This window comes from Ascaphus truei, chromosome 5, assembly GCF_040206685.1.
Source record: "Ascaphus truei isolate aAscTru1 chromosome 5, aAscTru1.hap1, whole genome shotgun sequence".
NCBI lineage: Eukaryota > Metazoa > Chordata > Amphibia > Anura > Ascaphidae > Ascaphus > Ascaphus truei.
The window spans coordinates 286,115,763-286,143,118 of NC_134487.1; the positions used below are offsets into that span (position 1 = coordinate 286,115,763).

At 45.2% G+C, this 27,356-nt stretch overlaps 1 protein-coding gene across 2 annotated transcripts; it reads left to right on the forward strand.

Annotated features, from left to right (window-relative positions):
- The first annotated feature begins 1,983 nt into the window (after positions 1-1,983).
- LOC142496090 (protein mono-ADP-ribosyltransferase PARP12-like) lies at positions 1,984-27,356 on the forward strand. 2 transcript variants are annotated; one of them, XM_075602480.1, is made up of 11 exons: positions 2,025-2,967; positions 8,476-8,611; positions 9,329-9,620; positions 11,228-11,333; positions 12,673-12,847; positions 13,731-13,851; positions 14,355-14,439; positions 14,832-14,913; positions 23,499-23,629; positions 25,720-25,871; positions 26,125-27,356. In XM_075602480.1, the coding sequence occupies exons 1-11, from the start codon at positions 2,285-2,287 to the stop codon at positions 26,385-26,387; spliced, it is 2,226 nt and encodes a 741-aa protein (XP_075458595.1). In that variant the 5' UTR covers positions 2,025-2,284; the 3' UTR covers positions 26,388-27,356. The 2 variants fall into 2 exon arrangements, with proteins under 2 accessions (XP_075458596.1, XP_075458595.1); XM_075602481.1 differs by lacking the exon at positions 26,125-27,356 and having other exon boundaries at positions 1,984-2,967; positions 25,724-25,866.

The following is a 27,356-nucleotide window of genomic DNA, read 5'->3' on the forward strand; positions in this document are numbered from 1 at the left end:
TACGCAGCACGTTACCTGTCTGTGATACGCAGCACGTTACCTGTCTGGGACACGCAGCACGTTACCTGTCTGGGACACGCAGCACGTTACCTGTCTGGGACACGCAGCACGTTACCTGTCTGGGATACGCAGCATGTTACATGTCAGGGATATGCAGCACGTTACCTGTCTGGGACACGCAGCACGTTACCTGTCTGGGACACGCAGCACGTTACCTGTCTGGGACATGCAGCACGTTACCTGTCTGGGACACGCAGCACGTTACCTGTCTGTGATACGCAGCACGTTACCTGTCTGGGACACGCAGCACGTTACCTGTCTGGGACACGCAGCACGTTACCTGTCTGGGATACGCAGAATGTTACCTGTCTGGGACACGCAGCACGTTACCTGTCTGTGATACGCAGCACGTTACCTGTCTGGGACACGCAGCACGTTACCTGTCTGGGACACGCGGCACGTTACCTGTCTGGGATACGCGGCACGTTACCTGTCTGAGATACGCAGCACGTTACCTGTCTGGGACACGCGGCACGTTACCTGTCGGGGATACGCGGCACGTTACCTGTCTGAGATACGCAGCACGTTACCTGTCTGAGATACGCAGCACGTTACCTGTCTGGGACACGCAGCACCTTACCTGTCTGGGACACGCGGCACGTTACCTGTCTGGGACACGCGGCACGTTACCTGTCTGGGACACGCAGCACGTTACCTGTCTGTGATACGCAGCACGTTACCTGTCTGGGACACGCAGCACGTTACCTGTCTGGGACACGCGGCACGTTACCTGTCGGGGATACGCGGCACGTTACCTGTCTGAGATACGCAGCACGTTACCTGTCTGTGATACGCAGCACGTTACCTGTCTGGGACACGCAGCACGTTACCTGTCTGGGACACGCAGCATGTTACCTGTCTGGGACACGCAGCACGTTACCTGTCTGGGACACGCAGAACGTTACCTGTCTGGGACACGCAGCACGTTACCTGTCTGTGATACGCAGCACGTTACCTGTCTGGGACACGCAGCACGTTACCTGTCTGGGACACGCAGCACGTTACCTGTCTGGGATACGCAGCACGTTACCTGTCTGGGACACGCAGCACGTTACCTGTCTGGGATACGCAGCACGTTACATGTCAGGGATACGCAGCACGTTACCTGTCTGGGACACGCAGCACGTTACCTGTCTGAGACACGCAGCACGTTACCTGTCTGGGATACGCAGCACGTTACCTGTCTGTGATACGCAGCACGTTACCTGTCTATGATACGCAGCACGTTACCTGTCTGGGATACGCAGCACGTTACCTGTCTGGGACACGCAGCACGTTACCTGTCTGGGATACGCAGCACGTTACATGTCAGGGATACGCAGCACGTTACCTGTCTGGGACACGCAGCACGTTACCTGTCTGGGACACGCAGCACGTTACCTGTCTGGGATACGCAGCACGTTACCTGTCTGTGATACGCAGCACGTTACCTGTCTGGGACACGCAGCACGTTACCTGTCTGGGACACGCAGCACGTTACCTGTCTGGGACACGCAGCACGTTACCTGTCTGGGATACGCAGCACGTTACCTGTCTGGGACACGCAGCACGTTACCTGTCTGTGATACGCAGCACGTTACCTGTCTGGGACACGCAGCACGTTACCTGGAGCACCTCCACTTATGTATCATGTTAGCTTATGTTACTGTGAACCCTGACAATGTAAATTGCTGTATATTATGTTTTGCTATGTACCCCTTCGTACCATGATACATACATGACTGAGGGCTACATAACAGAAGAGGAAAGAGACCACAGACGGCAGCACGCAGGAGCAGTGGAGGTGAGCTGGTCCCAGACCGGAGAGGCAGTTGAGGTAAGGATTATACATCCCCCCACACTGGTCAACACTGTGGCCACGCTGAGCTCCCTCCCACATAGCTCCATTGACTTTGACACTAAGGTGCAATTGCTGATACACGGAAGCGCAGGACAGGCTTCTGGTAATTGGTACATAACAGAAGAGGAAATATTTTGCCAGTGAGTACACTGTGACAAGTGACTGCAGAAGAACAGGGGTTTTGGTTTCGTTTCTTTGTAATAATTTAGAAGTGGGTGTGGAAGGAAATAGGAGGACTTAATATTGACAGAGTGGAGGGAGGAAGCTTAAAAAGGAAAGACTCCCCATCGGCGGCCTTAAAGGTGGGAAAGAAAAGAGAAGCAAAGAGGGAAGAAAGAGAGAGAAAAGGAGGAAGACCCCATGCAAAATTAGTGAAAGGGAGTGATGGGGTCAATGGCAGAGACATGTATAGAGAATGAGAGCTTGGAAGAAGGCGAGCTTCAGGAAGAGCGATTAGAAGAGGGCGAGATCGAGGAAGAGTTTGAGAAAGATGAAGAGAAAGAGAGAGATAGAAGGAGGGATACAGGGAGACAGAAAAGAGACCCAGAGAAAAGTGAGGCAATAGAAAAAGAAACAAAGAGAAGAAAAAGAGAGAGCAGGAGTGAGAGTCACGCAGAGAAAAGAAGAGAGAGAGGCAAAGAGCGCAAAGACAGACGGAAAGAGAAAAAGACAGATAAAAATGGCGACGCGAGAGACAGAAAAAGAAATGGCAAGTGTGGAGCCCAGCACCATTCCAGAGACAGACAAGCAATAAGTGCAGAGGCAGAGCTCGGGGTCATGCCCGACTACTCAGCACTCTCTCTGCGGGCAAGGCGGCTGCTCTGCTCCTCCGGGGGCAGCATGGAGCTGGGGCAGCTGGGCCGCTCCCTGGGGCTGGATGCGCAGCAGGTGGAAAAGTTGGTGGAGGAGGAGAATGGCCGCAGCCTGATGCTCCATGTACAGGAGGAGGCGCGTGTGGCCGTGTCCCGCAGCGCTGTGCGCGTGTGCACTGACCGGAAACAGAAGTGCGGGGGAACCTGCGAGAGACTCCACCTGTGCCGCTACCACGTGCTGGGGAGCTGCAGCAGGTAACTGGGTGATTACTGGGGCCCCTATTAATTATTGTGAAACAATGCAGAATGAAACCCTTATTATCCATCTCTGGAAGGTCATCCCCACTGCTGATGCAAAAATACTGCACCAGAAGAAAATCCCACTGGTTTCAACGCTTTAAAGATTGTCTTTAGTACATTTGGTGCTTTCCCCCCACTATTTTGAATCCGAGAGAATTTGATAATGACCCTCCCCCTATTATTATTATTATTATTAGTATTATTACTACTATTACTGTAGTGCCGACGAGTATTCTAAAACAAATCTGGGGCAATCACCAACAAGACCCAGGTACATGCTGGGTACATCCTAGGTACGTGCTGGGTACAAGCTGCAACATTTCAGTGACATTTCTGCAGACAGACTAATGGCCCATCGGATTAACAGCGGGGGTCCCTGGCAGTCCCATTCAAACTGAATGCGACTGCCAGGGACCCCTGCTGTGTTAATCCGATGGGCCATTAGTCTCTGCAGAATTGTCACTGACATGTTTGCAGCATGTACCCAGCATGTACCTGGATCCTGTTGGTGATAGCCCCAGGTTTTCCAAGGCAAGTTTAAGGCAAATTTTAGAATACTCGTCGGCGCACCTGTATATAGCAATGTTAAGTAACAAGCATTATTGCCCCTGGTGAAGGAGCAGCTCAGTGAGTAAGGACACTGACAACGTAAACAATAACACAGTGGGGGTTATGCACAAAGAGGTGATAAGTGTTTTTAAGTGAGATAAATGCTTTATGGCGCAATTTATGGCGCAAATTTTTTAGCAATGACTGTGTTTTGATGATAAAAAGCCTTTTAAGCGCGATACTGCAGTGTTATCACTGCTTTGTGAATCGCGCTGCTAAGGCATTTATCTCACTTAAAAACACTTATCACTGCTTTGTGGATAACCCCCAGTGTTTGAATCAGGGGACCCTGGTTCGATTCCCAGTGTCAGCTCGTTGGGACCTTGGGCAAGTCACTTTATCCCCCTGTGCCTCACGCCCCGAAAACACAGCATGTAATCTCACCTGGGCAGGGACTGCATCTGTAACAATCCTACAGGTTTGTACCATGTTGCTTTTCATGCCCTATATTTTAATTGCCCTTTGGGAGAAAAAATCTATATGAATTGAAAAGTGATTAATAATAACAATATTTCCCAGCATTGTAACTGAACAAACCAGACATGAGCAGGAGGGGGAGGCTGAGGGCTCCAATTAGCAAAGCAGTGATAAGTGGTTTAAAGGGTGATAAATGCTTTTATAGTGCGATGCTGCTAGTCACAAAGCAGTGATAACGTAATCATACTATAAAAGCTTGCCTCCTTTTTCTACCAGCTAAAGGCTGACGCGAAAGAGATTGAGACAAGGATTTAGGAGTGCTTGTAGACAGCAGGTTTAGCAATAGTGCCCAATGTCATGCAGTAGCTGCAAAGGCAAACAAGATCTTATCTTGCATTAAACGGGCAATGGATGGAAGGGAAGTAAGCATAATTATGCCCCTTTACAAAGCATTAGTAAGACCCCCCCAACAACCCCTTATAAGACCCCCAACACCGCTTGTAAGACCCTCACCCACAACAACCCCTTATAAGACTCCCAACACAGCTTGTAAGACTCCTCCAACAGCCCGTTATAAGACCCCCAACATCACTTGTAAGTCTCCCCCAACAACGCCTGGTAAGATCCCAAAAACATTTACAAATAAATAAAAAATAAACAATGTCACAAACGCCACACCCATGTGCACGTGAAAGGGTTAAAACCTCCAGCTACCCGGCTGACTCACTCAGCTTCCCCGCAGGGCGCTAACAATGAACAATAACTCTTACGCCACTGCCAAGAATAACGATATTTATATGTGGATAGTTTCATAAAATAATAAAACAGAGAAACCACACGTTACCAACGAACAATATTAGATCGCTTTAAAGAGGTCTTGAAATTGAAGATATGAGAACTCCGGTGGGATAAATGGAACATCCCTCTCAGATTAAGTCTACTTTTTTTTGTATCAAACTTTTTTTATTGGCATCAACACTTACAGACATGGGTACAATATAGTCATCGGCACATGACTGCATGACTTCAGTTGGTTCAATTTCGTGTTGGCCAATAGGGTTTTTTGTTTTGTGGTGAGGGAGGGGGGGAGATATAAGGGGGGGGGGGCAAGGGGAGAGCGGAGGGGTAGACAAACAGAGGGGGGAAGGGAGATGGGGAGGGGGGGACTGGAGTGGATGGGGGGAGGCATAGGGGTGAGGGGGTCTCTGTGGATCTCCATCTCCTCCTCCAACCATGCTATGAACTAATCCCTTCTGGCCTAAGGCAGACGTAGGCCCTGTGGTCCTATCCAGGGATCCCACTTATTCCAAAACGGCAGCATTTTTTTGTGGAGCATGGCTGTGAGCTTCTCCATAGACATTACTTCGTCTATCCTCCTAATTACCGTATTTCTCGTGGGGGCTTTAGTCTGCTTCCAGGCTGCCGCAATTGAGCATCTAGCCGCAGTCAGGATAGATGAGACCAATCTACTCATCGGCGGGGGCAGGTCATAGAAGGGTTTGCTCAGCACCAGGGCCAGCGGGTCCAGGGAGAAGAGAATCCCCGTGGTCTCGTGGAGCAATGTCTGGATCTTTGCCCAGAACCTCTGTATCTCTGGACATGACCACCAAATATGGGCCATGTCGCCTTTTTGACGACATCCCCTCCAGCACAGGTCAGGTGTGCCGGGGAAGGTCTGGCTCAGTCTAGCCGGGGTCAGGTACCACTGGAATAGAATTTTGTAGATATTCTCTTTTGTTACTGTGCAGATTGAGATTTTTGCAGCCATCTCCCAGATGTCCTCCCACTCGTCCCTCTCTATTTGTACATTAAGGTCCTCAGACCATTTTTGCATATAATGGTGGGTCGGGGTGTATGATGTTGACTCTATCCCCCTATAGATCTCGGATATTAGTCCTTTTTGGTAACTGCCTTTACTGCATAGGGTTTCGAATCTAGTGGGTGGGGGGAATTTGGAGTTTTGGGAGAGAGAAAGCAGAAAATGCCTGATTTGTAAGAACTTAAACAAATGGAGGTTTTGTGGAAGGATAGGATCTCTCCATTCTTCAGCAGATCGGCAACCAGTCTTATGCCAAGACCCTGAAATTGGTCAAATTGTTTTTTAGAACACCCGGGCAGGAAGTTCGGGTTTCCAAAGATAGGGGTGATTTGAGACGGGGTAGCTAGCAGGCCATATTTCCCTTTGTTTTTGAGCCATATGTCCCACGTGCATCTCATTGCTCCTAGCTCAAACCTCCGCGGTCCTCCTTCCCCTTCTCCCTGGGACCACAGCAGGACCTGAAGTGTGGATGGAGCTGCATAGTGTGATTCTATCTCAAGCCAGCAGGTGGAGGCCGGGTCGTAATTCCAAACTACAGCCTGCTTCAGCTGAGCTGCGAGATAATACCTGACCACATTGGGGACCCCCAGACCCGCCCTCATTTTTGATGAGAGCATAACCGATCTGGGGACCCTCGGTCTTCTATCATTCCAGATGAAATGGAACATGAGGGACTGTATGTTTTTCAGAGCTGTTAGTGGGACGGCTACGGGAGTGTTTGGAAGAAATAAAGTAGCCTTGGAAGGACATTCATTTTGATCGAGACTATTCTTCCAAACCATGATATTTGGAGTTTTTTCCAGTTTTTTGATCTGGTCAAACAAAGGGGGATAGTTATATTGATAGAGGGATCTGTGAGAGTTCGAGATTCTCACTCTGAGGTATTTGATATAAGTGGTACTCCACTTATATTTGTAATTAGATTGTAGGAGTTTCCACGTTGTACTTGGGAGGGATATATTGAGTGCTTCAGACTTGTCTATGTTTACTTTATAGTCAGAGACTGTACCAAACTGGTGTAGTAACCTTTGTAGGTTAGGGAGGGAGATATGGGGGTCAGCGAGGGTCAGGATCACATCATCAGCGCATAGGGAAATGTTGTATTCTTTTTTGGAGACCCTGATCCCCTTGATGCTTTTTTCCTCTCTTATTTTGGCCGCTAGGGGTTCAATTGTTAGGGCAAATAGTAGCGGCGAAAGCGAGCATCCCTGTCTGGTCCCATTTTGATTAAGTCTACTTTTGATACTCAAATGCATTGTTTATCTGCGTGTAACGCTGTGCTCGCCACAAACAAGGCGGGACCCCGGTACTGAGGTGGGAATGGGTAGAGACGCCACCCACAGCCACGGGGGCACTTCTGGAGAGTGGATGGTCGAGGTAGCCGGGTCAGGATTGGAGAGGTTAGATAGTCTTGATACTTGCCGAGGTCAGATGTAGGAGCCAGTAGAATAGTCAAAGTCCGATAGCCATGGTCAGGGGTTAAAGCCAGTAGAATTGTAGAGGTCCTTAAGCCGTGGTCAGGATTGGAGAGATGTGGAAGGTCAGAGTGAGCCGGCGTCAGTATGCCAGAGGTGCGGAGTCCAAGGGTCAAGCTGGGTTGGTACACAGGAGATCAATCTGAAAGAGCATGGCAACGGGAGACAAGGCAAGGCTAGGAACCAGGAAGTGGGAGAACAACGCAACTGGAACTATGCTCAGCCAAAGTGCAAGTGGCACAGCTGAGCATATATAGGAGGACAGGACAATGGGAGAGAGGGGAGGAGTAGAGGTGTGGCCTCATCGGAGGCAAAGACAGGTGGAGTGGTGCAGGAGAACGTTGACGTGCAGCTGGGAAGCGGTGCACGCGCGTCACGTAACGCTGACACACGCCGTATCCGGGGGGCGGAGCCAGATGCCGCAACATCCACACGGTTCCTCCATGAGCATGCGTGTGCTGTGTAAACAGCGGGGTTGTGCGAGGCAGCAGGTAAGGAGAGAGTGCGCCGCGGAGGACTCGCTCCCTGATTCCTTACAATGAGCAAACGTTTGCGCTGTGACAAGGACAGGCCAAGCTTTTCTGGGTTTGTCTGATCTCCCACTCATCAATCTTTCGTGACATTTATGGCTAGTAGAGAGAATGATTTTAACCCCAAATGACTCAGAGTATAAAATACCCTATAACTCTCTCCCTATCACCCCTAGAATAATGCTGCCATCATCATTGCATTTGTATGATTTTAATACACGCATGGACATCTGTGTTGACGGGGCTACTTCTAACTGTCAGAGGGCCACAAATATCTGACATATTTCACCCAGACACCCTATCATGATTAATGTTCATACATTTCTGGCATAAATCCTATATATTTTTTATCCTTGTGAATTAGACAAGATTCTAATTATCTTACATTATCTTCAATAGGTATCATAACCTCATTAGGGCAGAGTGGCCTACAAGGCATCTATGAAGCAATGCATTGTGGATCGCTCTGGCCGTAAAGAGGCTTATTTGTAGGAGGTGTATATTTGTTGATCCGCAGATAAGAAGGAGATCAGCATATATGGGAGGAAGGGAGACTGCCAGCATCAGAGGGAGGTGGGTTCTAAATAATGTCTGTGTGTTTGCTTTACTGCAGGACTCCATGTACTTTTAGTCATGACATTCAGTCTGGGCAGAACCTCCAGCTGTTACAGATGTATGAGCTGGAAGGGCTGACCATGGATGAGCTGCGGCAGCTGCTGTTACAGAACGACCCCAGTTTCCTGCCAGAGGTGAGACATACAGCAATATTAACCTATTAGCGCATTCCCCAAATCACACACTGACGCCCACGTGGTCGCCAAACTGGGCCGGATTTCAGGACATTAGAACGATGGGAACCACTGAGGCGAAGTGACCGGGTTTGTAAAAGTTTGCTACAATATTTATACTTACAATACTAATCATTAATAATAATAATAATACAATTTAAAAAAGAGAAAGTGGGGCAAGAAAACAGCATCAGATTTGTTAAAGCAACAATCCCAGCAGTGAACTTTTATTTTAATCTTCCCTGAATGTGGGGGTTCCCCATATCTTATCGGTGGTTCCCCAGCATTTTGGGTACTGCAGACGACCGCCGAGGCCGTCAATAAAAAGCTTAATGACGTTGTGTTTCCCCAATTTGCTCGGTGGCTCCCCGGTCCATCCCAGGCTCGCTACTCCTGAAAGGGGGGGCATGGGACATTGGGGCACCACCGATGACCTCCAGGGGACTCCCCGGGACAGGTATGATCTCCCTATTTATCTGGGATTGTGGATTTAACTAAAGAAATCAAAATAAAAGCAATTTGATTTAAAAAAATAAAACTGGATGTTTTTGCTGCAGTTTTGCAACAGGAGGTGCAAGCTCAATATTCCTCTGTGTGAGGTCTGTCAGGGTTGGGGACATCCTGGGCAGCCCATGTGGGTTTAACACTAAAGAGTGCTTCATCTCTCTCCCTTGTAAGGTTTGTGCGCATTATAACCGAGGGGATGGTCTGTATGGATCCTGCACCTTCAAAAGCAGTTGCCAAAAGCTTCACACCTGCCAGTATTTCCTGAATGGGAACTGCAAGTATAGGAACAAGTGCAAAAGGTCCCATATACTGAACAATGAAGAGACCCTGAAAAAGCTCCACAAATGGGGTGTGAAGGATAACTTGGTGCTCACTCTCCAGTGCATATACAGGAATGCCAGTGTGCTCAGGGACAACACAATACCTCTTCCAAAGAAAAAGGCAGCAACTTCTGTGAAGAGAGGCAAGTACAGGCATAGTGACACAAAATGGACCAAAGGGGGGTATATTTGTAATTTATAAAAATGTTTTACCAGGGAGTAATACATTGAGAGTTACCTCTCGTTTTCAAGTATGTCCTGGGCACAGAGTTATAAAAACTACATTCTTACATTGTTTCAGTGATAAGTACAGTTGCGATCATCTGAATCTTTAGGCTCCTTATCATGGATGTGCTAAATGTGGCAAAGCGTGGTGACTTCATTGTCTCATCCAGCATCTACAGTAGTTTTCCTGATGCTTCTGCGTGAGATTTTCCTTTACATCTCACTTTTAACCCTTGATCTGCAGACACGCATGATGCACCCTTATTTGCTGCTGTTGTGACATGCTGCATCTTTGAATCTATATGCCGAGCGTTGGCGCTGGCCCCGAGAAGAATTAGGGATGGGTGGCCATTTGCAGTGACATAGTTTAGATTAAATTTTCATTGCTGTGATGATTATGTACATGGTATATTCTTGATTGGGACGTACGGCATGTACATTGGTCCCTGCAATGCTAATTTCTTTGGCGTGCAGTGATGTCGTGTCAAAGGCTGTATGGTCTTTTCTTCCAAAAGGGATATGTGTGTGAGAGACACACAGAAAGATCCCCACTAGGGCGCACCGCAGACCTGAGTTGTATTAGATCCTGGTCTATAGATGCGCTAGACATACAACATATAAACTTTATTGATAATTAAAATAATTCTTAAAAACCCGGAAGCTATTAATATTGCTATGGTGTCTGGCCTCTAAGTACAAAAAAAAATAAATGTATACCTTCTAGCATGCCACTAGTCACTGATACTCCTCTTGAAAATTCCCGTTGGATGAGGTATTAATATACCTTTATTTAAACCATATAATATGAAGAGGGAAGTCAGTTAGTGGCTAGGTATACATGAGTGCGTTACTCAATGTTAGTGAATAGATAGTGATATTTAATAGAAAGGTTGTCCCATGAATGCTGGTATAGGGATGCACCTAGCCTGTGAGTATTGGAGTCTAAGAAAAACTCTTGACATGCGCTTTGTAGATGTAGTGCTAGTATCTAGACAGTCATACCACTTCAAGACATGCGTGGGTAAGTATGCGTATAAAGAATGTGTCCCAGTGTGGTCATTTTCTGAAGATGCTTGTTGCACGATCACGTTTCCTTGCCTGCACAGCTCCCCAATCTTGTTCCTCAGTCCTCAACACCAGCAGGAGACCATCCTCTTCACTACAAATGTGCTGGGTATACGCGTGGCGAGTTCGTGCTCAGTCACAAGCAAGCAGTTACAGACTGATTCTGATTATCAGGAACCGATAACTAGAAGTGTACCAGAGAAAGAAAGAAAGAAAGAAGAGCAAGAGAACTTCTAAGAAGACACACATTCACTCTACATGATACAGCGTCCTCTGTCCACACACAACAGTTATATTACTTCATCATAGGCAGAGGGGTTTTGTATTTTGGGTTCGGGTTGCAGGACCCTCTGGCACTGAAAGGGTTAAGTTATGACTTGACAGACGTCCTCTTTGGGTTTGTTCTAGGATTCTTGTCAATAACGCCAATATTATATATGTGTGTGTTTTATACTTCTAGAGAATTGTGACCGAGTTCACAATCACTCGACATACAAGTGGCAGAATCCACTCAGGAGCCAGTCTGTGGATTCAAAGGACAAGGAATACTGCAACGCCAATGGCATGTATGTTATGAACACGGATGAACTCAGCCCTGGGACACACATGGAACAGTACTGGGCATGTGTGGGTTGGTGGTGTTAATGCTAGAAATCAGTTCTGGATCAGTAATTGAGTTATCCAATATGATAAAGTTGGGTCCATGGCTACAGGAAAATAATAATTCAGAGACATAGCCCACCCGGTCAGTTCCTCTCAGCGCAGGGTGACACTGTATCCTCTTATTGCTCTATATAACCACTCCCTAAAACTCTTCCCTAACTCCTGCTACTGCTCCAAATAACCATTCCATACAACGCCTCCCTAACATCTCCTATTGCTCCATCTACCACTCCATGCTACCCAACATCATAACTCTTCCCTAACACGTCTTACTGTTCCATCTATCTGCTCACTCCTCCCTAATGCCTCCTCCTGCTCCATACATGTGGTGCAGTACAACTTTCCCCCATTCCTCCATATAATTTCTCGCTATCACTTCCCCCAACTGCTCCTAATGCGCCATATAGCTCAGCGGTGCTCAACTCCAGCCTTCGACACCCCCCCAACAGTTCAGGTTTTAAGGATATCCCTGCTTCGGCACAGGTGGATCAATCAGTGGCTCAGTCTTGGGCTGCACCCCCTGTGCTGAAGCAGGGATATCCTGGCAAACCTGACTTGGGGGGAGGGGGGGGCTGAGTGGAGCACCCCTGATATAACTTGTCAGTGTAACTCCTCCCTAAAACCTTCCTTGGCTCCATACAAATGCTCTGTAATCCTCAGTTGTTGCTGCGTACAAGAGTGAAGGAAAGGAAACCCCTCCCTGTAAGTCCTTCATAACCCCTCCAACTGCTTCATTTATCAAATGAGTCTAAGTCATTGCAATAGTTTGTATCAATGCTTAAACAGTTAGGGCCATATTGGCTAAAACACCTTCCAGTATTGCTTACAAAATATGCCCCTTCATGTCCCGTTCAAGTGAATAGTCTGTAAGGTGTCTTCCAACAGGGAAGGTGCCTTAGAGCGTAGCACTGCTTAGTCAATGCGGTCCCAAATGTTTCCAGGTTAACCAAACGGTTTGGAGGGTTTTTACAACCTCTCCCTAATCTTGTGATAAGACTATCAGTCCTAGAACCTACAAGTAAATGTGACTTGTGTTTGTTTTTCTAGCGTTTCTGTTGCCCTCGCTAGCTAAAGAGATAAATAGGACAATAGGTATGTGATTTATGTGACATAAATGATGGGAGATATTTGACTGGATTCAGAAAATAGAAATATATATTTAAAAAAATCACAGAACACAAACAAGTAAATTCTTTCTTTAAAGTGGATAAAACGATATATATATATATCTTTCCCCTGCAGGATCCAGACAATAGTCTCGGACCCTGACACCATGACCTCTAAATCCAACAAGGTCAGACATCTCTATGCCCCATCCGGTGATTCCAAACCCGCGCACTTTATCTTCACCAAGAATTGGTTGTCGACCTGGTACTGGAGGGAGGGATTTAACAAGTGGATTGAGTATGGACAGGAGGTAATTACTATGTTCATGAGGGCTTCATATAATAATATTTAACGAGGGAATCTTTTTTTCCCCTATACCGCTGACAGTGTATGCTGAGCTGTACGCAGCTTTTGGCAGCCGCAATGAACACCCACCTCAAGAGCTTACCATCTGACAGGGCAGTTTAAACTATAGTAAATCAGTAGTTCAATCGGACCATGCTGGCTCAGGTATTAGTATACAGAAACACAGAGTAACAAAAAATGAGCAGGCGCAGTGTACCATAGGTATTACAGTAATAGAGATAACAATTGAAAATAATCAAATAAACTCTGCTTCCTTTCACCACAATATGAGAAAAAGGGATATCTGCTGCACACCATACAAGTAATAAGCATACATAATTACCGGTGCTCTGGTGCTGAAGGGTGGCCTGCTGGAAATCCAAATAGGATAATAGAACCAGAATAACACAAGGCACTGCGGATGCTCTAATGCTCTTTTAATGAGCCAAAAAACAAAGTGACGTTTTGACCTGAGCGGTCTTTTTCAAGTGGTAAGTGGCTTGTGTTATTCTTGTTCTATTATCCTTTCACCGCAAAACACATCAGGGCTACTTACCTCAGATTAAATGACACTGTGTTCTTAATAAGGATATTTTCTGTACGTTTGATGCCTGAAGCACAGGGAGATAGAGCGAGCTGCTAAGATCACAAGGAGCTAGGTTGGCCCACTTCAGAATGTGGTGATCTTACCACTAAACGCCTCCTTCAGTCCGCTTGGTAATAACTACTGTCCATCTGTGACTGGCAATGTAACAAGGGAGAAATGGCTGAGTTCCCACCTTGTGTATAAGCTTTGTGTTGCAATTAGTAACATAGTACTAAGCAAATACTTATTTCATCCCAAGCAGAGCACCTTCCATAAAGCTGCCAACGTCTGCAGCAGTGAACTGGAGAAGGCGTACCTGTCAGGCGAACGTGCAACACTGCAGTTCAAAGTTGGGAGAGAGACATATGAACTCAGGTTTAAAGGTACAGTACATCTCACTGTTTTCCCTGTATCCTCCAACACCTCTTTCTCTGTTTTTGAAGGGTTGGTTCAACCTGGTCATTTTTTTCCTTTTTAATCTAATATCTACACTCTTCTGCCCCTCCTTACATCTCAGCCCTAGTTTCTCACTATACACCATCCCGAGTCCTGCGTTCTGCTCAAGGATGTCTTCTCTCTACCCCCTTTGTATCTAAAGCCCTCTCCCACCTAAAACCTTTCTCACTCACTGCCCCGCACCTCTGGAATGCCCTTCATTCTCAATATTCGACTGGCACCCTCTCTATCCATCTTAAAGTAAGCGCGACGTGCCGGAGCGACGGTTTGGTCGCGATCGCTGGAAGTCATCTCTATTGGATTTTTCCAGCGACCGTAGCCTGACCGTTCGCGTTGCCGCCATCGGCACTATAAGCGCAGCCTAATGCAGCATTAATCCTGATACTCTGATACCAGGGCCGAGTGTAATGTCTGATCCTTGATTTCCCAGACATGGTCCAGAGGAACCTGCGAACTGGCGCAGTGAGGCGTGTTGACAGGAAACACACGCTTGAAGTGAAGAGGAAGAAAACCAGGTGAGTTCTGAGAGGGGGAGAGACAAGAACTACAGAGTATGACAATGAGGGCAAAATGCATGTGTAATGGGGGGACTGAGAGGGGGAGAGAGCAAGATAAAGAGGGAGACAAACTCCTGTATTGAATATACTATGAGGCTGCCTTCCCAGTGCTGGAGAAGCGTTGAGCTCAATTTAAATGAATGGGATTAAACTGTTCTCCGGCTCTGGGAAGCCGCTTCATATCTTATTGAATGAAGGGCAGAAGGATATTCCATATAGTGGGAAGAGTCTAATGAATCTAATTGTGTATGTTTGTACCAACAGCAGATAGTGAGATATCAGTGTGTAGTGTTAGAGAGAGACCTCTGTTTGTGCCGGTGTCTTGAAACCCTGTTTATTCTATTTCCCAGGAAGCCTGACTCATCGCAGGAGGATAAGAAATCCATCCCCCCACATTGTGACAGAGCTCGACTACCAAAGGTGGACTACAAGGTATGAGAAACAATGAAAGTGGGCAGAGGGGGGTGAGACAGTAAGGGGAGAAGCAAAGTTCTGTGTACAGGGATACTGTTTGGGCTATTATCTCCCTGACACAAAGTTCTGTGTATAGGGATACTGTTTGGGTTATCTCCCTGACACAAAGTTCTGTGTACAGGGATACTGTTTGGGTTATCTCCCTGACACAAAGTTCTGTGTATAGGGATACTGTTTGGGCTATTATCTCCCTGACACAAAGTTCTGTGTACAGGGATACTGTTTGGGCTATTATCTCCCTGACACAAAGTTCTGTGTATAGGGATACTGTTTGGGCTATTATCTCCCTGACACAAAGTTCTGTGTATAGGGATACTGTTTGGGTTATCTCCCTGACACAAAGTTCTGTGTATAGGGATACTGTTTGGGTTATCTCCCTGACACAAAGTTCTGTGTACAGGGATACTGTTTGGGTTATCTCCCTGACACAAAGTTCTGTGTATAGGGATACTGTTTGGGCTATTATCTCCCTGACACAAAGTTCTGTGTATAGGGATACAGTTTGGGTTATCTCCCTGACACAAAGTTCTGTGTATAGGGATACTGTTTGGGTTATCTCCCTGACACAAAGTTCTGTGTATAGGGATACTGTTTGGGTTATCTCCCTGACACAAAGTTCTGTGTATAGGGATACTGTTTGGGTTATCTCCCTGACACAAAGTTCTGTGTACAGGGATACTGTTTGGGTTATCTCCCTGACACAAAGTTCTGTGTATAGGGATACTGTTTGGGCTATTATCTCCCTGACACAAAGTTCTGTGTATAGGGATACTGTTTGGGTTATCTCCCTGACACAAAGTTCTGTGTATAGGGATACTGTTTGGGTTATCTCCCTGACACAAAGTTCTGTGTATAGGGATACTGTTTGGGTTATTATCTCCCTGACACAAAGTTCTGTGTATAGGGATACTGTTTGGGCTATTATCTCCCTGACACAAAGTTCTGTGTATAGGGATACTGTTTGGGCTATTATCTCCCTGACACAAAGTTCTGTGTACAGGGATACTGTTTGGGTTATCTCCCTGACACAAAGTTCTGTGTAGAATTATACTGTTTGGGCTATTATCTCCCTGACACAAAGTTCTGTGTATAGGGATACTGTTTGGGTTATTATCTCCCTGACACAAAGTTCTGTGTATAGGGATACAGTTTGGGTTATCTCCCTGACACAAAGTTCTGTGTACAGGGATACTGTTTGGGCTATTATCTCCCTGACACAAAGTTCTGTGTATAGGGATACTGTTTGGGCTATTATCTCCCTGACACAAAGTTCTGTGTATAGGGATACTGTTTGGGTTATCTCCCTGACACAAAGTTCTGTGTATAGGGATACTGTTTGGGTTATCTCCCTGACACAAAGTTCTGTGTATAGGGATACTGTTTGGGTTATCTCCCTGACACAAAGTTCTGTGTAGAATTATACTGTTTGGGTTATCTCCCTGACACAAAGTTCTGTGTACAGGGATACTGTTTGGGCTATTATCTCCCTGACACAAAGTTCTGTGTATAGGGATACTGTTTGGGTTATTATCTCCCTGACACAAAGTTCTGTGTATAGGGATACTGTTTGGGTTATCTCCCTGACACAAAGTTCTGTGTATAGGGATACTGTTTGGGCTATTATCTCCCTGACACAAAGTTCTGTGTATAGGGATACTGTTTGGGCTATTATCTCCCTGACACAAAGTTCTGTGTATAGGGATACTGTTTGGGCTATTATCTCCCTGACACAAAGTTCTGTGTATAGGGATACTGTTTGGGTTATCTCCCTGACACAAAGTTCTGTGTATAGGGATACAGTTTGGGCTATTATCTCCCTGACACAAAGTTCTGTGTATAGGGATACTGTTTGGGTTATCTCCCTGACACAAAGTTCTGTGTATAGGGATACTGTTTGGGTTATTATCTCCCTGACACAAAGTTCTGTGTATAGGGATACTGTTTGGGCTATTATCTCCCTGACACAAAGTTCTGTGTATAGGGATACTGTTTGGGCTATTATCTCCCTGACACAAAGTTCTGTGTATAGGGATACTGTTTGGGTTATCTCCCTGACACAAAGTTCTGTGTATAGGGATACTGTTTGGGTTATTATCTCCCTGACACAAAGTTCTGTGTATAGGGATACTGTTTGGGTTATTATCTCCCTGACACAAAGTTCTGTGTATAGGGATACTGTTTGGGTTATTATCTCCCTGACACAAAGTTCTGTGTATTGGGATACAGTTTGGGCTATTATCTCCCTGACACAAAGTTCTGTGTATAGGGATACTGTTTGGGTTATCTCCCTGACACAAAGTTCTGTGTATAGGGATACTGTTTGGGTTATTATCTCCCTGACACAAAGTTCTGTGTATAGGGATACTGTTTGGGCTATTATCTCCCTGATACAAAGTTCTGTGTACAGGGATGCTGTTTGGGTTATTATCTCCCTGACACAAAGTTCAGTGTACAGGGATACTGTTTGGGCTATTATCTCCCTGACACAAAGTTCTGTGTATAGGGATACTGTTTGGGTTATCTCCCTGACACAAAGTTCTGTGTACAGGGATACTGTTTGGGCTATTATCTCCCTGACACAAAGTTCTGTGTATAGGGATACTGTTTGGGTTATCTCCCTGACACAAAGTTCTGTGTACAGGGATACTGTTTGGGTTATCTCCCTGACACAAAGTTCTGTGTACAGGGATACTGTTTGGGTTATCTCCCTGACACAAAGTTCTGTGTATAGGGATACAGTTTGGGCTATTATCTCCCTGACACAAAGTTCTGTGTATAGGGATACTGTTTGGGTTATCTCCCTGACACAAAGTTCTGTGTACAGGGATACTGTTTGGGCTATTATCTCCCTGACACAAAGTTCTGTGTACAGGGATACTGTTTGGGCTATTATCTCCCTGACACAAAGTTCTGTGTACAGGGATACTGTTTGGGCTATTATCTCCCTGACACAAAGTTCTGTGTATAGGGATACTGTTTGGGTTATCTCCCTGACACAAAGTTCTGTGTATAGGGATACTGTTTGGGTTATCTCCCTGACACAAAGTTCTGTGTATAGGGATACTGTTTGGGTTATCTCCCTGACACAAAGTTCTGTGTATAGGGATACTGTTTGGGCTATTATCTCCCTGACACAAAGTTCTGTGTATAGGGATACTGTTTGGGCTATTATCTCCCTGACACAAAGTTCTGTGTACAGGGATACTGTTTGGGTTATTATCTCCCTGACACAAAGTTCTGTGTACAGGGATACTGTTTGGGCTATTATCTCCCTGACACAAAGTTCTGTGTATAGGGATACTGTTTGGGCTAATATCTCCCTGACACAAAGTTCTGTGTATAGGGATACTGTTTGGGCTATTATCTCCCTGACACAAAGTTCTGTGTATAGGGATACTGTTTGGGTTATTATCTCCCTGACACAAAGTTCTGTGTACAGGGATACTGTTTGGGCTATTATCTCCCTGACACAAAGTTCTGTGTATAGGGATACTGTTTGGGCTATTATCTCCCTGACACATAGTTCTGTGTACAGGGATACTGTTTGGGTTATTATCTCCCTGACACAAAGTTCTGTGTATAGGGATACTGTTTGGGTTATCTCCCTGACACAAAGTTCTGTGTATAGGGATACTGTTTGGGCTATTATCTCCCTGACACAAAGTTCTGTGTATAGGGATACTGTTTGGGCTATTATCTCCCTGACACAAAGTTCTGTGTATAGGGATACTGTTTGGGCTATTATCTCCCTGACACAAAGTTCTGTGTATAGGGATACTGTTTGGGTTATCTCCCTGACACAAAGTTCTGTGTATAGGGATACAGTTTGGGCTATTATCTCCCTGACACAAAGTTCTGTGTATAGGGATACTGTTTGGGTTATCTCCCTGACACAAAGTTCTGTGTATAGGGATACTGTTTGGGTTATTATCTCCCTGACACAAAGTTCTGTGTATAGGGATACTGTTTGGGCTATTATCTCCCTGACACAAAGTTCTGTGTATAGGGATACTGTTTGGGCTATTATCTCCCTGACACAAAGTTCTGTGTATAGGGATACTGTTTGGGTTATCTCCCTGACACAAAGTTCTGTGTATAGGGATACTGTTTGGGTTATTATCTCCCTGACACAAAGTTCTGTGTATAGGGATACTGTTTGGGTTATTATCTCCCTGACACAAAGTTCTGTGTATAGGGATACTGTTTGGGTTATTATCTCCCTGACACAAAGTTCTGTGTATTGGGATACAGTTTGGGCTATTATCTCCCTGACACAAAGTTCTGTGTATAGGGATACTGTTTGGGTTATCTCCCTGACACAAAGTTCTGTGTATAGGGATACTGTTTGGGTTATTATCTCCCTGACACAAAGTTCTGTGTATAGGGATACTGTTTGGGCTATTATCTCCCTGATACAAAGTTCTGTGTACAGGGATGCTGTTTGGGTTATTATCTCCCTGACACAAAGTTCAGTGTACAGGGATACTGTTTGGGCTATTATCTCCCTGACACAAAGTTCTGTGTATAGGGATACTGTTTGGGTTATCTCCCTGACACAAAGTTCTGTGTACAGGGATACTGTTTGGGCTATTATCTCCCTGACACAAAGTTCTGTGTATAGGGATACTGTTTGGGTTATCTCCCTGACACAAAGTTCTGTGTACAGGGATACTGTTTGGGTTATCTCCCTGACACAAAGTTCTGTGTACAGGGATACTGTTTGGGTTATCTCCCTGACACAAAGTTCTGTGTATAGGGATACAGTTTGGGCTATTATCTCCCTGACACAAAGTTCTGTGTATAGGGATACTGTTTGGGTTATCTCCCTGACACAAAGTTCTGTGTACAGGGATACTGTTTGGGCTATTATCTCCCTGACACAAAGTTCTGTGTACAGGGATACTGTTTGGGCTATTATCTCCCTGACACAAAGTTCTGTGTACAGGGATACTGTTTGGGCTATTATCTCCCTGACACAAAGTTCTGTGTATAGGGATACTGTTTGGGTTATCTCCCTGACACAAAGTTCTGTGTATAGGGATACTGTTTGGGTTATCTCCCTGACACAAAGTTCTGTGTATAGGGATACTGTTTGGGTTATCTCCCTGACACAAAGTTCTGTGTATAGGGATACTGTTTGGGCTATTATCTCCCTGACACAAAGTTCTGTGTATAGGGATACTGTTTGGGCTATTATCTCCCTGACACAAAGTTCTGTGTACAGGGATACTGTTTGGGTTATTATCTCCCTGACACAAAGTTCTGTGTACAGGGATACTGTTTGGGCTATTATCTCCCTGACACAAAGTTCTGTGTATAGGGATACTGTTTGGGCTAATATCTCCCTGACACAAAGTTCTGTGTATAGGGATACTGTTTGGGCTATTATCTCCCTGACACAAAGTTCTGTGTATAGGGATACTGTTTGGGTTATTATCTCCCTGACACAAAGTTCTGTGTACAGGGATACTGTTTGGGCTATTATCTCCCTGACACAAAGTTCTGTGTATAGGGATACTGTTTGGGCTATTATCTCCCTGACACATAGTTCTGTGTACAGGGATACTGTTTGGGTTATTATCTCCCTGACACAAAGTTCTGTGTATAGGGATACTGTTTGGGTTATCTCCCTGACACAAAGTTCTGTGTACAGGGATACTGTTTGGGTTATTATCTCCCTGACACAAAGTTCTGTGTATAGGGATACTGTTTGGGTTATCTCCCTGACACAAAGTTCTGTGTATAGGGATACTGTTTGGGTTATCTCCCTGACACAAAGTTCTGTGTATAGGGATACTGTTTGGGTTATCTCCCTGACACAAAGTTCTGTGTATAGGGATACTGTTTGGGTTATCTCCCTGACACAAAGTTCTGTGTACAGGGATACTGTTTGGGTTATCTCCCTGACACAAAGTTCTGTGTATAGGGATACTGTTTGGGTTATCTCCCTGACACAAAGTTCTGTGTATAGGGATACTGTTTGGGTTATCTCCCTGACACAAAGTTCTGTGTATAGGGATACTGTTTGGGTTATCTCCCTGACACAAAGTTCTGTGTATAGGGATACTGTTTGGGTTATCTCCCTGACACAAAGTTCTGTGTATAGGGATACTGTTTGGGTTATCTCCCTGACACAAAGTTCTGTGTATAGGGATACTGTTTGGGTTATCTCCCTGACACAAAGTTCTGTGTACAGGGATACTGTTTGGGTTATCTCCCTGACACAAAGTTCTGTGTACAGGGATACTGTTTGGGCTATTATCTCCCTGACACAAAGTTCTGTGTATAGGGATACTGTTTGGGCTATTATCTCCCTGACACAAAGTTCTGTGTATAGGGATACTGTTTGGGTTATTATCTCCCTGACACAAAGTTCTGTGTATAGGGATACTGTTTGGGTTATCTCCCTGACACAAAGTTCTGTGTATAGGGATACTGTTTGGGTTATCTCCCTGACACAAAGTTCTGTGTATAGGGATACTGTTTGGGCTATTATCTCCCTGACACAAAGTTCTGTGTATAGGGATACTGTTTGGGTTATCTCCCTGACACAAAGTTCTGTGTATAGGGATACTGTTTGGGTTATTATCTCCCTGACACAAAGTTCTGTGTATAGGGATACTGTTTGGGCTATTATCTCCCTGACACAAAGTTCTGTGTATAGGGATACTGTTTGGGCTATTATCTCCCTGACACAAAGTTCTGTGTATAGGGATACTGTTTGGGCTATTATCTCCCTGACACAAAGTTCTGTGTATAGGGATACTGTTTGGGTTATCTCCCTGACACAAAGTTCTGTGTAGAATTATACTGTTTGGGCTATTATCTCCCTGATACAAAGTTCTGTGTATAGGGATACTGTTTGGGCTATTATCTCCCTGACACAAAGTTCTGTGTATAGGGATACTGTTTGGGTTATTATCTCCCTGACACAAAGTTCTGTGTATAGGGATACTGTTTGGGTTATCTCCCTGACACAAAGTTCTGTGTATAGGGATACTGTTTGGGTTATTATCTCCCTGACACAAAGTTCTGTGTATAGGGATACTGTTTGGGCTATTATCTCCCTGACACAAAGTTCTGTGTATAGGGATACTGTTTGGGCTATTATCTCCCTGATACAAAGTTCTGTGTACAGGGATACTGTTTGGGTTATCTCCCTGACACAAAGTTCTGTGTATAGGGATAGTGTTTGGGCTATTATCTCCCTGACACAAAGTTCTGTGTACAGGGATACTGTTTGGGCTATTATCTCCCTGACACAAAGTTCTGTGTATAGGGATACTGTTTGGGTTATCTCCCTGACACAAAGTTCTGTGTATAGGGATACTGTTTGGGCTATTATCTCCCTGACACAAAGTTCTGTGTATAGGGATACTGTTTGGGCTATCTCCCTGACACAAAGTTCTGTGTACAGGGATACTGTTTGGGTTATCTCCCTGACACAAAGTTCTGTGTAGAATTATACTGTTTGGGCTATTATCTCCCTGACACAAAGTTCTGTGTAGAATTATACAGTTTGGGTTATTATCTCCCTGACACAAAGTTCTGTGTATAGGGATACTGTTTGGGCTATTATCTCCCTGACACAAAGTTCTGTGTACAGGGATACTGTTTGGGTTATTATCTCCCTGACACAAAGTTCTGTGTAGAATTATACAGTTTGGGTTATTATCTCCCTGACACAAAGTTGGTGCAAAAATCAATAGTGGATTTATCGAATAGATAAATGTCACTTCTTTTAATTGAATGTTTTTGGTAAATCTAGTGCTATTTTTGCTCTAGTTTTGCAGCCAAGAGTCTTAGATACATAACCCGAGTGTGAGAAGTATACTTACACTGCGGGTCTTCCTCAAAAATCACAAATGTATATCACTAATGGATATAACATTATGCCACATTTACAGGCTTAATCCTGAGATGTATAGATATAATGAATAATAATAACTTTATTAGATATAGCGCTTTTCTCCCAATTGGGACTCAAATCTCGTCAAACTGTATTGTATTGTATGTCTTTATTTATATAGCGCCATTAATGTACATAGCGCTTCACAGTAGTAATACATGTGGTAATCAAATAAATAACAGATAATATAAATAACAGGTCATGGGAATAAGTGCTTTAGACATAAAAGTAACATTAAGGAAGAGGAGTCCCTGCCCCGAGGAGCTTACAGTCAAACTACAGTATAGCACGCGGGACGCAGCACATAGGATGTTAACAGACACAGGCCCCTGACCAGGTGAGCTTACAATCTATATTTTTGGTGCCTGAGGGACAGGGAGATAAAGTGACTTACCCAAGGTCACAAGGAGCCGACACCGGTTCCCCTGCTTCACACCGGTGGTGTGGTTATCAGAGTCAGTGTCTTTACTCACCGAGCCGCGTCTTGAAATCCCCACAAGTAAGTGACAAAACAGGATTGTGCTAGGTCTTGGGATTTAATAAACCAAATAGGGACAGGACAAGGGCCAGAGATGATGTGAAAGGTCTGAAGGGGCTGGGCTCTAACGCACTGTTTGCTGTGGATATTTTGCAGCTAATCGTCTTGTCTCAGACATCGGAGGAATACAAACAGGTGAAGGATTTATTCCACAGCACACTACGCACAGTGTCCATCCTGAGCATCGAGCGCGTCCACAACCCCGCACTGACGCAGGCGTACCAGCGGTAAGAGCAAGGAAGCAAGCAAAGCAGGTCGTCTCTGTGCAGCCAGCCTACCGAGGAATGATTGTGCTATCCAGTGCTAAAAGAAGAATAATACTGAAGTATACAGTGCACCACTATTTTCTTATTTACACACCTAGGGTACCACCTAGTGATGGTCACTTGTCCGGGTGTTCTGGTTTGGGTTCTAAAGGGTTAAAGATAAAGTTCACACATACAAAGGCCCCTATTCACTAAGCAGTCTTCTGCCCCGTATCAGACTGGGGCATCTAACAGACTTTGCTTGTACCTGTCAAGTGGGAGGGGGTTCTCATGCAGTTAAAAAGAAAGGGAGGTAATAGAAACTGGGCAGGCAGGATTTCTGCTTTACGTATTGTAGTGAAAGTTGCTGGCTAAAGAGCTGACGCTCTAGTTGCAAAAACTGACATGTCTTCCACTTCTGCTGCCCTCCCTCCTTAGGCTGCGCTTATAGTGCCGGCGATGCGATGTGAACTCGCCCGAAAACAAAAGCATTGCTGCCGCCTCCGAGTGCCCTATAAGCGGAGCGACGTCGCCATCGCCAAAACCCGCCGCTGGCAAAATTTGATTTTTCAAGGGCCGTCACGTGACGGCCCTTTAACAAATCAAATTGCGGGAATCCCGCGATGCCGCCGACCGGCGAAACATAACTTTCGCTGGCGGCGACGGCGACGGGTGACGTCACCCATTGTGTCGCCGTCGCCATCGGCGGCACTATAGGCAAAGCCTTAGGCACGTTCTATAGTGCCGGGCGCGTGCTACGCCGTGCGTGCGCGCGGATTTTTAGTTGGCTGACGTTAGTCCGCCTTTCTATATAAGGGCCGCGCGCGCACGGCAGGGAGAGGGGAGCCGACAGACAGCGGCGAAGATGAAGAAATTCATCTTTTCGCGCCGCTGCCTGCGCTCAAATGTATGTATTGGTGTGTATGTGTGTATATGAAGTGGTGATCATTGGGAAGCGCAAACATGTGAAAACAGAAAATAATGTTCTGGTAGTGAAATATTGTTTAAATAATTAAAATGAGGATGTCTTCTTAAAGTCTATATATAGAGTACTCACAAATGTGAGGATGGATGTATATACGTAATGGTATCTTTAAGTGATGATCCGCCAGCTGCGATGGAGGTAGGTGTCTGCACGGGATTGAGAGAGCAGTCCCCCACTGGGTCACAGCAGCATCCAACGAATGTGTTGTATATTAACAATTGTTTTTTCACTATTGCACTGATATTATTCTGTTGCACACTGATAATTTGAGCGCCACTATTGATAATGTTTGTTCTCGTGTGTGTGTGTGTGTGTGTGTGTGTGTGTGTGTGTGTGGTAAATAAATGCACACACAAAAAAAAAATTATTAAACTTTTTTTTTAATTTAAAAAAATCTTACTTACACTCACACTCACACAACATATACACACACATACACGCATATACATGCACATACACTTAACTGCAGCTCCCGGCTCTATATACACGGAAAGCATGCGGCACGTGCACGCACGTTCGCATAGGAACGCGCGGCCGCATGCTGTACAGAACGGCCCTTATTTCTGTTGACGTATTTCAGCAGAACACTGGAATGTGGGAGCAGTAAGATAGGGTTGGTACAGAGACGGGAAAACACTGTGTCTTGTAACAAGGTCAGGAGGAGGAAGAGATCTGAGGGGCACGGGGACACCGTGACAGTTACAGACTATCTTGAACTTGAAAGAATGTACAAGGAGTGAATTTGAGTTGGTATAGATCCGGGGTATAGTCAATATGAATGATTGACAGGACGCAGATGACAATGTGATTGTTTTCTGTGAATTGCTGTATGACATTTCTGTTCATCGCGCTCTTTACCCGTGAGTCAGCACCCATATAAGCAATTAATTATTACTAATAGGCGAGTATTGAACTCCAACACCTTGTACCCGAACTACACTTCGACCAATGTCCACTGATGTAGTTCTGATATCAGAACCAAAATTGAAATCAAAGGTTCTGATCACCAGGTGTCAGCTAGGGATGGGATCAGCTAATTTAGGTGTTATGTGGGTGAGTGCTAAGGGCGCTGAACATCTCTCCACAGGCAGAAGGAGCAGATGAAGAAGCAGAATGGGGGGAAAGAGGTGGACGAGCGTCTACTTTTCCATGGCACCAACGACAAACTGATCGATGCCATCTGTCAGGAGAACTTTGAGTGGCGCATCTGTGGGGCGCATGGCAACATGTATGGGAAAGGTGAGAGTTACTGAATGGGTATGGATGCGCTTATAGTGCCGGCGACAGCGACGTGATGTTGCGTCAAAACAAATGCATTGCCGCCAGTAAGCGCGGAGCGACAGCTCGGTCGCGATCGCTGGAAGTCATCTCAATTTGATTTTTCCAGCGACCGTAGCCTGACGTCGCCGGCACTATAAGCGCAGCCGAAGAGAAGCGAGCGCGTGTGTGTACAATATGTGGGGGTCTCTGATGTTCTCTTCCCATTCTGCAGGGAGCTATTTCGCCAAAGATGCATCTTATTCTCACACCTACAGCCCCCCGATATTCTCGGAAAGCCGCATCATGTTCGTTGCCCGTGTCCTGGTGGGGGAATTCACAACTGGGAAAGCCTCTTATTTAGTCCCACCTTCCAAGAACCCGCAGACTTCCTCCTGCTTGTACGACAGCTGCGTGGATAACGTCCGCAATCCATCTATCTTCATTATATTCGAAAAGCGTCAAATCTGCCCAGAATACCTGATCAAGTACTCGTAGAGGCTGCTGCCAACCGAGTGGTCTTGTATAAGTAGCAGACCCCCTAAGAGTGTGACCCGTATTCTCAACTATCCGTTTAACTACTTTGCAGAGCATTGCAGGCCCCTCTGTCAGAGAATGGGTTTACTGAACACTGCCCCGAGGAACATAGGTATAAATACTGGATGCTTTCTTATTATAAACTCTTCTTTTTTTTTTTTTTAAAGTAAAGCGTTAATGTAGATTTGTAAATAAAACTAGCAGTACCCCGTGACCCATTATTCATCCCCCCGTCCCCAAAAATAATGTTTGTTAATTTGTTACAGAAAGGTACAGGGAAGTCAGAAACCGCCGAGAGGTGTGTTAAGGGTTACAGCAAATAATCATGGCTTACCCAGGAAAACAAGTGAGTTGATTACCATGTGTGGCCACCAGATGGTGCCGTGAGGAAAGTGGTCTGTGCATGCGTGCTTTCTTCACAATGGTAGAGAGCACACACACGCACACACTACATGTACAGGCACAGTACATGCTATGTCTTTGGTATGACAATGATAGTATCATAACAGTGTAGCAAATGAGAATCCCTATTTAACAGAACAAAATTAAACACAAGAAGGTAGCTGCACAAAACCTGCATTAATGGTCACAATGAAAATTGGTTAGTGCCTTCTGGGGAGTGAGCCCCTAAATACTAATGTATTTGAGCAAATTAATTTGTACAATTTTAGTGTAGTCTAGAACCGATGAGGTGTACACGGAATCAAATGCTTTTTCGGAATCTACAAATTCTAAGCTGTGGTAGATCATATTCATTACTTCAGGAAATAACTTGTGCGACTTGGATGTGTTCCATTGTGTTCTGTAAACTGCGAAATGGTGCTTGTTCTCTAGGCTGGAAAAAGTACGGGGTCTGTTATAGCCAACACAAGAAAGGATACAAGAAGACCTCAAGAAATATATATATATATATATATATATATATATACT

What these genes read in the sequence shown, in the direction of transcription:
- LOC142496090 (XM_075602480.1), top strand. Translation starts at nt 2,285, where the DNA reads ATGGGGTCAATGGCAGAGACATGTATAGAGAATGAGAGCTTGGAAGAA. An exon ending in GTGCTGGGGAGCTGCAGCAG is followed by an intron (nt 2,968 to 8,475) that starts GTAACTGGGTGA and finishes GCTTTACTGCAG; the next exon opens with GACTCCATGTACTTTTAGTC. An exon ending in TGGCAACATGTATGGGAAAG is followed by an intron (nt 25,872 to 26,124) that starts GTGAGAGTTACT and finishes CCCATTCTGCAG; the next exon opens with GGAGCTATTTCGCCAAAGAT.